This window comes from Patagioenas fasciata, chromosome 5 (assembly GCF_037038585.1).
Source record: "Patagioenas fasciata isolate bPatFas1 chromosome 5, bPatFas1.hap1, whole genome shotgun sequence".
Classification (NCBI taxonomy): domain Eukaryota; kingdom Metazoa; phylum Chordata; class Aves; order Columbiformes; family Columbidae; genus Patagioenas; species Patagioenas fasciata.
Genome location: NC_092524.1, coordinates 26,672,024 through 26,685,169, shown reverse-complemented (window position 1 = coordinate 26,685,169; position 13,146 = coordinate 26,672,024). Strand labels below are relative to the sequence as shown.

General features: G+C 39.6%; 1 protein-coding gene across 2 annotated transcripts in view; it reads right to left on the bottom strand.

Annotated features, from left to right (window-relative positions):
• The window catches only part of EXT2 (exostosin glycosyltransferase 2), a 77,173-nt gene that overhangs the window by 63,296 nt on the left and 731 nt on the right, over positions 1–13,146 (bottom strand). For both annotated transcript variants that reach the window (XM_065838615.2, XM_071809110.1), the window contains exons 2-6: positions 11,300–11,859; positions 11,036–11,125; positions 6,022–6,138; positions 3,921–4,116; positions 425–564 (exon numbers count right to left, since the gene is read on the bottom strand). In XM_065838615.2, coding sequence (XP_065694687.1) covers positions 425–564; positions 3,921–4,116; positions 6,022–6,138; positions 11,036–11,125; positions 11,300–11,835 — 1,079 coding nt within the window. In that variant the 5' untranslated portion in view covers positions 11,836–11,859. The remainder of the gene's footprint in view (positions 1–424; positions 565–3,920; positions 4,117–6,021; positions 6,139–11,035; positions 11,126–11,299; positions 11,860–13,146) is intronic.

The following is a 13,146-nucleotide window of genomic DNA, read 5'->3' as shown; positions in this document are numbered from 1 at the left end:
AAGTAACAGTGTACTCAGTTATAAATAATTTACCTTTCGGTCTCAGATGAACTTAGAAATCATGATACAATATAGAGAATTTAGCGTTTACATGATGCAATTTCTAGCATATACTTTTCTTAAAACAGCCTGAATGCAGACCAGCCCCCACTGAATTCAAATACAGTATAAAGCAAGTCTGTTTTAGAAGAAATATAATTGGCTACAGGATAACCAAATGCGCTGTCATCTCTGACTCACTTGTTTTCCTCTCCGATTTTCGATGCGTAATATATTAAGGGCAAACACTGCATGTATCTTACTCTATATTCTATCCCCTGTAACCCCCAGTACTCTTGATGCACCACACAGATTTTATTCAAATCGCTGAATGCAATGAAGTCTCTTATGTAGCGGTTTGATGTACCATAGTGAAGATACAGACCTCTTCCAGTCCAGAACCTCAGAGAAAGGTAAAATGTAGGAGTCAGCAATGATGACGGGGACACATCCAGCCTGAAGAACATCGCTGAGCACAGCCTGCCCCAGGCGGGCTCCACGTAGAACAACACAGAACGTAGACTCCTGTCAGCAGATGGTATCCAACACACAGATGAGGAAAACAAGAAAATGTTAGATTTGTATTAGAAGTGTGTGTGTGTGCGTGTATGCATTATGCTTTCCTGCCAGCTCCCTCGTAAAAAAAAAAAAAAAAAAGTCAAAAGAAAAACTGGCTTGCTCTGTGCAAGCAACGTATTCTGAATTATTAGCTAAGTCAACATAATTGCGCAACTTTATCTTTCAGATGCTCAAAAATATGAGTGGAGAGATGAGAAATCGGCTAAAGGGGCTATTCTATGCTTTGCTTTAATGGCCGATTTCTCTACCTGAAAAAATTCCAGGGTAAAAATAAGTTAAACATTTTGAAAGTTTGGCCTAACAAGAGGAGCGACTATCAATATGAACTTATTGAGTACAAACTGTATACAGTCAACCTGATTTTCTTCCTTTATAGGGCAATCCAACTCCAGGATAGCAAGTAACAGATTTCATATCTCAACTTCAAAAGGCCTCTGACATCATCTTTGACAACATTTTCATAGGCAAATTCAGACAGAATGGGCTAGATAAAGCTGTTATAGGCTTCGTAGTTACATAAATTATAGTTATAGAACTCTAAGTATAAAGCAGTTAGCAGTGGCTCACAGGTAAAACAGTGATGGCCAAATATCCTTTCCTAGGTACAACAGTATCCAGTAGATCCCCCAGTTAATCAAGGAGCAGAATTAAGACCGTTCTTATTAGATCAAATACCTAGGCTTTTGTAGGATTAACAAGCATAATGGATAACATGATTAGTTTGACATTATATGCACAAATTGACTAAAAAATTATCAATACATGTAGTGTTCAACACCAATAAAAATAACCAACTGCACAAATATAAAGCATGAAGTAACTGGCTGGATTTTGCACTTTGCAGAAGAGGACATTTCCTACAAAACGACAGAAAAAATAAAGGATATTCATGTGTCGGCAATGTTGTGTTGTTGAAAAAACAAACCACTCCACCCACAGGTTGTATTAGAATGCAAAAAAAAAAAAAAAAAGTACAATATAAGAGAGCTGAAGAAATCACTCACTCTTCTCAGCAATAAAAGACATCAGAGTATTGTCTTCAGTCTTGGGCAATGCACTTCCAGGGGTTAAAAAAAAAAGGATGATTACTTACCTTGAAAGTATGATCTACAAGGAAAGACTGACTATATTGATACTACTTATTCTGAAGGGGTGAGGGCAGGAGGAAGTTGGCTAAAGGGAGCACCAAAGATATAAAAAGTTGATGCAAAAAGAAAGAATATAATCTGCCTACTCATGTCCACAACAAACGAGACAAACAGTCATGAGTTTAAACTGCAGCAGACTTCTTGATTATGCTGCACTCACCCTGTAAATAACGACTTCAGTACTCACTGCCACCGAGGAACCTTGCTACAGATTCAAGATTGCAAAATAAATGCTTGTAGAGTTCAGCTACACAAACAAGGAAGAAGCCCAAGTCACTATTATCCCTAGGTCTAAGAAAGAAATTCTAAAGTTGATGCAGGCACTCCTACAGATAAGAAAACATCTTTCCCACTTGTGTTCTGTGGCCTGAGGAAAAGGAGCCAGGAGGCTCAGCAGGCAGCAAAACATCAAAATGGAACTAGGAAACACAAGAGGGTTTTCTGGCTCTTCACTTGTTTCCTAAAGCAACTGTGAGAGCTGTGTTCATACTCATAGAGCACTAAAAGGCTCCAAGGTAAGACTGTGAACAGGAAGACTTAACAACCTAGAAGCCCCAGAGCCTGGCTACGAGGAAGTCTGCAAAGGCAGTGCTGGAAAGTCTGAACTGGGATCACAGTCCCCCTTCCCCCACTCTGACAGGAAGAGAAGGAAAAGAGGGTGCAGGGAATGGAAGGAGCAGAGAGAATGAACACATATTTTAACCACTGACTCACTAGATCACACAGCAGCAGGTGGAAGAGACTTCAGTCTCTAGCCTGGGAGAGAAAAAAAACAGAAGCCCAGATGTGGACACACATGCTCATCTGCCCAGATAACCATTTTTCCTGTCTAGACAAAGGTTACTATAAATACATCTCCTCACATCACCACTGTTATCAGCCAGACATTCCAAAGGGAGATGCGGGGCTCTGCAAAGGAAAGTATTTTAACAATCTCGGCATGTGCCAGCTCTCTTCTGAGTTATAAAATCATATATAGCAAGATATAGATATAGATTCCGTGACTTGCTATCCTTGAGCAATCTAGTCTGTATTTAAAGAAATAAAGCAAATATTTCTTTCAGCTAGAAGTTTAGGACTCGGAGTGACCCTTTCCTCCCTCTCCCCCTCCTCCACAAGGAATTTTAAACATATTTCCTACAAAACATAACAGAAGGGGTGGAAACTTGGCCTTTCCTCAGCTTGTTTGTTATTTTATCATCATTTGGCGAAGTTCAAAGACAGATTATGTGCTGGTGGCCACAGACAGAGCACAGTGGCCTATGGCATAACTCCCTTCACCATAGTGCATGCCAAAGCACCTCTCTCTCAGTGAATTGCCAAGAGACACAGGGGTCTGAGAACGCTACCTAGTTTTATCTTCACTCACACATCAGAAAGACTCTGGAAGTTGGGCCAAGGCCATGAAAGACATTTCACCTAAATGTTTTCATAGCTGTATGCTGACAAGTCTTCTAGCTCAGTCTGTCATGTCTATACAGAGAATTTTGTAGGGTTTAACTACTAAGCTGCATATAAAAAATATAATCTGACCAACTCTCCTTAAATGTAGCACTCTTTTTTGTCCCCAAATAAGTCCAGGCATAAAGTCTTTAAAGTTCATTTTAATCTTCCCTCCAATTGACAAAGCCATCCTCTGTTCCAAGCTCCACCTAGCAAGGCTTGGACTGTAAGAAATCAATTCCAAATTCATGTCTATGGAAGGTCATTTTTCCAGTTATTCTGGAGGCTGTAGATTCCAATGTTCTTCCTCCATTTAAAGTAAGCAATTTTGTCTGGCCTCCAAAAGTTTCTCCTCCCATTGCAGCTGGATTTGGTAGTATCTTTGTATCATTCTTTAAGTTTACATGACATTTTCATGTATAGCTAGAAGTCTATGATGACCAATCTTATTAAGTTGATCTATATATAAGCAGTGTTTTCAAACTGCAGTGTAGTCTGTATAAAAGTTTCAGTACATAGTTCTTGGCCCTCTTAAAAATAATAAAGTTAGAATATAGTATCCAAGCTAACATAATGAATTACACCATTTCAAAACATAGCCAGCACCCTAACTAAACACAAGGAAGTACCCTACCAGGGCTGAAGAGGAGCCATTCTGCTGCTAAGGCAATCACAAAGGGGAAGAGAAGTTTGCAGGAGAGACAGCCTTACCTGGAGCACTTGAGGATAATCAAAGACTTGATTCTTGTGACAGCGCTTGCGAACAGCAGGGACCCCATCTGACAGATTGGTACATTTGTCTAGGATCAACACTGATTCCCCATTCTCAGCTTGAAGAGCTTCCAATTCAGAACGGTACTCTGGGTGCAGAGCCATTTGAGATGACAGAATGAAATACCTGCGAGGACTGAAATCCCACAGCAAGGTTACCTGTGAGTTTAATTCCAAGATGGTCTAGAACACATTTCCTTCCATCCAGGAAAGCAGCGCCAGACTAACTAAATGTGGACACACTGCTAAGATCATATTTTCAGAAAGAGCTGGAAAGGGCAATGATGCATTGTAATTAAATCTTGGATAGTAAGTGGCTCAGCGTTACTTACGATTTCAAATAAATTTGTACTTGAAAAGAGTGCTTATTACATTAGAATACACACTTGCACTACAACCTCTGTTATAGACTGAAATAAACATTATTTAGCTACATATTAAAACAACTTGCTACTGATGCCAGGATTATTTGTCCTTGTGTTTGGTGTTTGTGTACTATAACAAAGTAGACAGGACACTGAATGCTGCTGTTAGTTTCTCCTCCCACATATTTTCTCATCAATTTTAATTGAAAAAAGACACTGAACTGACAACTCAGCTACCCTGTGCTTCTTTAGTTTTGATATGGTGACAGCAACAACAGGACAAGCTCACCTCACTATCTCTGATTCAGTCCTGTCCCTTTTGGACAACATAAAGCAACATTTTCAGGACAAAGTTGAAAGTCCATCTTCCCGTTCACTCTTAAGTCCCAGTCAGAAAAGAGGACCTAAAGCTTCTGCGCTTCTAAATTTACCTTCACAATCAGCACACAAGTAATTTACCCCCATTGCCTCAGTCTGCCTATTTTTTAAACCATCACAGAGGTAAGACTTTGCTCCAGTGAAATATTTGCAGCTATGTAATTAAGAGACTCATGAAATATTAAAAGAGCAGTCTTCCATAATCAATTAAAACATGTCTTCCAGACTTCTACCGACTCTTGTTCTGAAGATACAAATGGACTAGAGAAACCAGCACTTTCCCATGTAGCTCATTTTAATGGCTAATTACATTCCTTGTTGAAATTGGTGGGTTTTTTCCTACTTGTCTTGCTTTACTTCCAACTACAAGGGTGCAGGGGTTGTTAGTGTTTATGTCTTGCTCCATTACTTTAAAAAAGAAAAAATAAAGTCAGTGTTCTAAGCCCTGGGTACAACTATTCTCATAATCAAATCACCTCTTGTTTTTCTTTTTCATGAGCTAACCACACTAACCTCCTTAAGATTCATTCTGCAAGAACTTCTTCCTTTCAGAGCTGTATGTACAGGCTTCTACTGTTCCAAACTCTCAATGTCATTCTGAAAGGACTTCAGAATCACAAAAACATCTAAACTGATTTACACAGAATGTAGCCATAAGACATACAGAGGTAAAGATCACATCCTCGCTCCTGTTACTCAAAGTTTGCACTGGAAGAGGCACTGGTGGCTGATACCATCTGAGGCACTTGTGTTGATCCCCATGATCCCTTCTGTCTCTTTTAAAGTCACAACAGAGGCACAGCACGCTTCTTTTATCATTGCAATAGTGATCTTCTGCTATCAGTTTGTTTTTAAGCATCCTAAAATAAATTGTCCAAAGCAATCTTTTATTAGGGAATCTATATTGCTTTGAATTACTGCCCTGTCTTACTTTAGAGAAACCAAACATATTAACACCTAGTTTTATTTATACCCGAAATATCTTGTCAGCTAACTGGAAATATTGAATCTAACTCTACTAGAAACATTGTCATGCTGTCATATTTCACACAGGAAAAAAACAGAATTACTCCCCAAAAAATCCTCAGTTCATAGCTAAAACACACATTGGCAGACAAGCCAAGGCTGTTAGCATCGGAATCTTCATAAATTTTAATAGCACAAGCCAGGTATGATCACAGCAACTGTTACAAAATTGCCCAAGACCACCATCAAGTTAGCAGCTATATTTATATTTCATCGGCAATCACAAACACAATATTGAATATAGCTTGCCCAATTCATGGGAACTGTATTACCCTGGTCCTCTTTCTGGCAGATCCACTTCCCCCGACAATGGGCTGTAAACAGGAATACTGACATCGTAGCCTTGTCGGTAAGTCCATGTGGAGAAGCCTCCACCAGCCAGCAGAGCTCTGAAAAATATCAGAAAGCAATTTTAAACAGAGTACATACACCATTCAGACTCTGAGTGCGATTTAATGATTGTCATTACCAGAACATCAAGAAGATGCATGCACTGAGGTTTTCCCCTCAGCTTTTGTTGGTGACATTTCTCATGCAGTTTTTCGGTTCACTTTACTCTTCATGAACTGGATAATAAAATGGAGTCATTTGCAACTGTATTTTCAAAGTGATCATACAAACTAGTGAAATTTATTTCATTTTTATATTACATAAGAAATACTACAAACATAACACATGACAACAAGAACTCCATATGTTCTGAAGCTAACTTCCAACCATAGAGGCTGCTTGGGACAGTATGGGCTAGAAAGCATGGGGAATCAAGATAGATAAATTAAGATGCAAACAAGATGATACTGATTGTCTGTGGCTTTTTCTAGATGGGACAACCTTTTGCCACACACAAGAGCTTTAAGAAACAGAAAACAGCAACATGTACAGAAGAAAGCAATTCATCATTCACAATGCCAGAAAAAAAAAATGGCTTGTTACTATCTCCTATCCAAAATCAGGCTTCTTTGAAATATGATAGTAGAGGACACCAGCTTTTTAGTTGCCATTTCATCTCCAGTGACCAAGTGGCACCATGAACACATAATCCTATTTTGAAAAGAAGCTTGGATTCAGCTGCTTTAGTGAGACTTCTCAAACAGATGAACAAACTTTCAGTCTTTTGTCACCAAACAGCAGGCCGTGCTGTACTTTAAATTGCCCCAGGGATGGGTCTGCTTAAGGTACCATACAAAGCAATTTGGAGAAAAATATTTCTCCAATTCCAGTTTCTCTCCTTTTCTGTGGGAAGAAGCAGAACACAGACAAACCACTACACTAGGCCCTACAGAAAGGATCTTGAGAAGGTGTACCCACTGTAGCAGGTATGATTATAGCCAAAAACCTTATTAACCCAAGCTTGCATACTGTCACAGTTCAGATCAAGGCAGACATGTCTCATTAGTAATCAGAACAGACACATCAGAGCAAAAAGTTAAGGCAAGACTGGAAGAGGCACTGACAATCCACGAGCTGATATGCTTGTTTTCAGGTATCACTGAATGAAATCCTTAGAATAGTGTTTGCAGAAGCAGCTTTTCCACAGCTGTTATACAAGAGTTTATTGTTATACCTAATTATCATGCAAGACCTATCATTTTTTCCCATCAGAACACGACACCCCAGATAAACACCTGTATGTTCTGCCTGTTCTAACCCCCATCAGATGTCCCATGGGTACTTTGCTTCCTGCTCTGACCTGTAGCACAGTTGTTCAGTGTTCAAACACCACAATCCCACTTTGCTATACACATGACTTCTCCCAAGTAGTCAAATAAGCAGTCATGTCATTTAAGAAGCTCTTTGAAAATCTCAGAGTCTGCATTACAGACACGTTCCCCCTTGATGACAATTACAAAATCAAAACAACTTGCCCTTTATCACTCTTCACTCAGAACACAAACTATGGTAGGAGCAGAAATCAACTCAAGAACAGGATGATAAATCAAGTGTGTGCTGAGTGAGAATTTATGTTCCCAATCAAGTGATTATTTTGGATTCCCTTCCAATACCTCCCCTTTGGTGACACGTACAATGCTATGACTCAGTCTCACCCTTGAAGCTGCATATTCCATGTCTTACCCATATTAATTCAGTCACAAGCAGGGAAAAAAAGCTGGCTTGGGTGTTGTTGTTCTTGCACTTCATATCCCCTTCCTCTTTTTTTATTCCCCCCCCTAACTGGGAAACTACAACCAGATTGTTTTAATTGGATCTGGTGAAAACATGACAGCACCTCATCAGCCTACAGAAAGCAGGTGTGTGTCATGCAGACTTCTACTGAAATAAACCCACAGGGAACCAACACCAGTTAAATAACTCCACTCAGATTTTCATTGTTTGGGGCAGTAACAGAGTAGAGATATTATCTCCTAATGTACTCAAGACAAACAATCTTTAAATTGCACTGATCAGTGAGGAATGAGCCTGTTCCTGAGCAACTTTTCACCACTTCACAGATTTTTTTTTTTTCCTACAGATATTGATCCTTCTTTTTCTCCAGATAGTGCCCCAACTGGTCTGTACTCCAAATGTTTCTGCCCAGCTTCCATCAGCAGCAGCTTTCTGCCAAACTTCACAAGTCACTGAAACCCAATTCACCAACTGAACCAGAACGAAAAAGTATCATAATTCATACATTTCATTCTAGAGCTACAGAGCAGCTTTGCAAAAGAAATCCTTTCATCCTCATTATTGTACCAAATTCAATAGCACTAAATTAACATATAACAAAGGGGGTTTTTTTTCAAGTTTTATGTCAGGAGGTTACATATGTTTTGGCAGCTAATACCAGCAATGTAGCCTCCGCGCCCACAAGGCAGACTTCCATCTCTGAAAAAATGGAATAAAAAGCTTTTATACTCTTTTTGAAAACTGGATTTAAAGATCTCATGAACAAACAACCCTTTAGCGAGGTAAGTTCACTAAAGATTTTTCCAGATGTAAAAATACCTTATAACTGAACTCCTCCTTGAGCATAAAGTCTTATTTTACCTGGATTAATGTGCTACAGCAAATCAACAGAACACAACTCTATCAAAGCCCATGACTCACTGTCATTCAGCTATGTATGATCTCTGATATGTACCAAACAGAGAAAGCAGGTCACATTCCCTGTGCAAACTTCACAAATATTACCTGTGTAGTTCACCAACAATCCAGTCCTGCTGGTGGGGTATTTGTACAGTTTGGACCAGTTATTCAAAAGCAGTTGAACTCTGACAGCACATCTTTTTCTTGGCCTGCAGACTCTCGCTACACGATGCTACAACTGTCCTTCACCCATTTGTAACATGTGCAGACATTCTCATATTGAGAAAACACACCCAGCTCACTTATTCTGTTGGACATGAACTAAGATCTCCAGAGGACTCCAAAATCATCCTGTAAGCTCATATTGCACGACTCAGGCCCTTCCAGGAGTAGGTCCACATTACTGATGTTTTCACAGATTCACAGTGTTTACACCTGTGACCTGTAGTACAAGTTCTGTACTACACTGAGTACAGTCTAATTGTTGCTGCCTACAAAAAAAAGTTTCTACCTTTTCTCTGTCCCAAGCACTGTTATTGCCTCTCTTCTGTCTTACAGCTGGTGATTGCACAGCTGCAGGGTGAGTCAGTTTGGCAAGCTACGGCAGCAGCAGCCGTTTGCCAAAAAAAATTTGATTTTTAATTCAAATTACTCGGCTTTCCATGTTAGCATGACAAACACTTAGAACAAACACCTACCAAAATAATGTATTTCCTGCATGCTAAGCTAAGACACATAAGGCCAAATATAAATAAACATTTGACAAAAAAGAATAAAGTTGTGCAGTGTAAGAAATCTACTGCATTCAATTAATAAATCTATTTCTTTGATAGACACACAAATCCACAAACACACAGCCCCAGACGAGTCCATTCCATAAAACAGCATTGTCAAGTGAAAATTCTCCTTAAGAAGCATAAATCTTAAGATATCAAATACAAGTATTTACTAACACATTAACAGGTTTGGTTACACAAAAATGATGCTTGACTGCCCTCTTTCGGCTAACCCACATGCCTATAACATATTTCATATAGAGATGAAGTATTCAGACTAGACATGAGGAAGAAATTTTTTACAATGAGGGTAGTAAAACACCAGCACAGGTTGCCCAGAGAAGTGGTAGATGCCCCATCTCTGGAAACATTCAAGGCCAGGCTGGATGGGGCTCTGAGCAACCTGATCTAGTTGAAGATGTCCCTCCTCATTGCAGGGGGGTTGGACTAGATGACCTCTAAAGGTCCCTTCCAACCCAAACTATTCTATGATTCTAAGTAAAACGCTAAAGCCTTACTTCACGGTCAGTGATGTAATTACAGTCAGTAAACTTACTCTTTGAACATGTACAGAAAAAGCATGCTCTGCTCTGGCAGTGAAGAACATTTTAAATTGTCTCTGGTGCAAAGAAATCAAGAAACACTTCATACAAAATCATTTTAGCAAAGATCCCATACCTCAGGCAAGATTCTGTTGACATTTGGCAGAAGTTAACCTCGATCTTCAAGGTAGTGACTGGTTACACTGGCTACTCAGCAAAATCACGCACATATAGGCTAATCTAGTAGAAACACATTCAGTAACAGTATCCAAGCTAAATAAGTTTGTCTTACTCTTATGACAATTTCCTTTGCCTTATAACCTCCTTTTCTCTTCCAAAAGTAAACTATTCTGCAAGTGAAAATAAAGCTCAAGATTCACACCTTTTAAGTTTCCGACAAATAATTTCAAAACACACTTGCCAGAGAGTAACTAAGAGCATTTGTCCAATTACTAATACAGTGTAATTGTTCAGATAACAAAAACTATTGAAATTCACCACAGTTTTGTTAAGCATAGCAACTACATTAAGATGCCCTTGAAGTATCATCAAAAAGTTGCAGCTACAATCAATCTTTGAACTTCTAATTTGCATCCAGTGAGATGTTTTGTGAAGCATTCAGGTTTGGTAACACACAAGATACAAATCTAACCTCAAGACTCTCCATCCTTACAGCAAGCCCAACAGTTAAGAGCAAACTCTGCCAGCCACATCCCGTACAAAATTAAGGACGGGGTAAACCATCAGATTTCAGGAGCAAACACTTATCCTATACAAGACAGGGACTTTTCTACTTCCCTTTTTTGAGAAGGAATGAAGTTGTATTCCAGCTTTGTAAAGGTTAAGGAGCACATTCTTTGTTATCACCTATACTTCTGAGCTTGTTGTTTCTTCAATGGCATTTAAACCCAGACCTGTGCACTCAAACACCACAAAACACATACCTATCTCTAGGAACATCTAGGGCAGTGTTATAATCTGGTGGTCCTCCAGGCAGCATATTGAAGAGCAAGTGATTTGTGCCTCGATCCCACCTAAGGCAAAAGAAGAAATAGACAACAATTAGAAAGGCATTCTCTACACACAGACGGTAAATTCCATCAAAGTCTAGCTCTACATTGACTTGCTGTGTCTTCCCCTCCAGCATTAACCTTTGTTTCTTCCACTTTGTGTTCTTTAAATTCACACACTGAAGTTTCAACAAGTACCTGGATAACTGTGCCAAAGCCTGAGCTGTCTCCTTGATACGGAGCGCGTTCTGATTGAGGACATCTATGGATGGCACAAAAAGGCAGGCCCGGTTGACATCGTCAGTGTAGAATTCACTGTCAGAGATGGCAGTTAGCAGCTCATTGTATTCCCTGGAAATGGTGTTGCTCACTGACGTCCCGTATTCATCCACGTAATTTTTCAGTGAGTAGATATATACCTTGATTTTGTTTTTGGGATTGAAGCCACATCGATAGACATCGAAGCAGGTGTGCATCCTGCAGCTGAGGTCTCCCCGCTCAGGAATGGGGCTATCAGCAGGAAGCTTGACCACAGGCACATCATGGACACTGCGTTTTTCAATGGTCCAGTCACTGGACGACTCAATGGAGTGAGGCCAGAACTGGAACATTCCTGTGGCAATTAGGCCAAGCAGAACTATGGAAAAGAGAGTGATGTAGTAGATGCGATGCTTGGTTTTCATCCTTGGGATGAGGGCTGGACCCCGTGTGTTATATTTGGCTGACGCACACATAATTGAATCAATTATCTCTTGTCTCTACAAAACAGAAACAGAGAGGTTTTAGGATCAACTCTGGAAGAGATACATCGTTATCACAACGCAGAGAAACATCCAGTTAGCCTTTTCAAGGATTTTTGCCTCGGCGGATTACAGCAAAATTTCTTCAGATGCTCACATGTGCCGCTGGAACATAAGATGCCAACTGGAACTGCCACTTAGCAAGGACAACATGAAGTTGATCTGATGGGCCTGGCTGTAATAGAATTATGTTGGCCAGTTAACAAGTGACAAAAGGACATGGCTTGGGCAGTGAGGCGAGGGAAGAAGAAATCTCAAACACTACAGACGTTATGAGTCCTCATAGGTGCCACTCCATCTAAGTGTATTCATAGTGAATACTAATAAAAAAATAAAATGCTCATCTATAAGTAAAGACAAACAACATGGATACCCTGCAATGGGCTTATCATGAGGCACCATAGAGAACTTAGGATCATGACACCACTTCTAATGTAAAGGTGCTTTCAAACACAATTTTACAGAAGCCCCACCATATCCAACTAGAACGATACTAAACTGCTTCTGGCCGGAAAAAAGAATTAATTTGTCATCTCTGTCAATATGTCTTTTGGGGCAAAAAAGCGTTTTATGAGCTGCCACTGCAGCCACATTAAGCACTTAAATAATAGTTCACTGTAGTCTGAATAACACCTGTAGTGAAAACCACAACGTAATATGAAGTATCATAAAATCACACAACTGCCATCATCTTTGATGCTTCTTAAAAGGTTTTAATACACATAATTGTGGCTGCAGCAAGAGGCAATTTATACTAACTACAGACTGAAGAATCACTTACTTGTTGCATGCAAAAACCTGCTTAGGTTTGCAACTAATCCAACCTGAACTCTCCATAGTGGGAGCTTTTTAAATCTAGTAAGCATGTTTTTCCTGAAGAAGAATGTGGATGGCATAATAATGTGTTTTCCCTTTGGACAAACAGGATGTTTTCTTGCTTTGACAGTCAACTGTACAGTAGACAACAAATATGAATAAAAGAAGTATCAATGAAGCATTAAATGGTCTTCATAACAAATTAGGTTATGTTTATATGGGAGTTATTGACAAAAGACTGTTAGGATGGGGTGGCTAATGCATGAAGTGACTGTACTTAGAGCAGCACAAAAATAATCTCAGACACCAATAAATATTCCACTTCTATCAGTCCCTCCTATGGATTCTGGAGACAGCTTTTAAAACGTATGGTACAAGACAATTCAGGTGTGATGCTGTTATCAGGGCAGATGCCAGAATGCTACACTA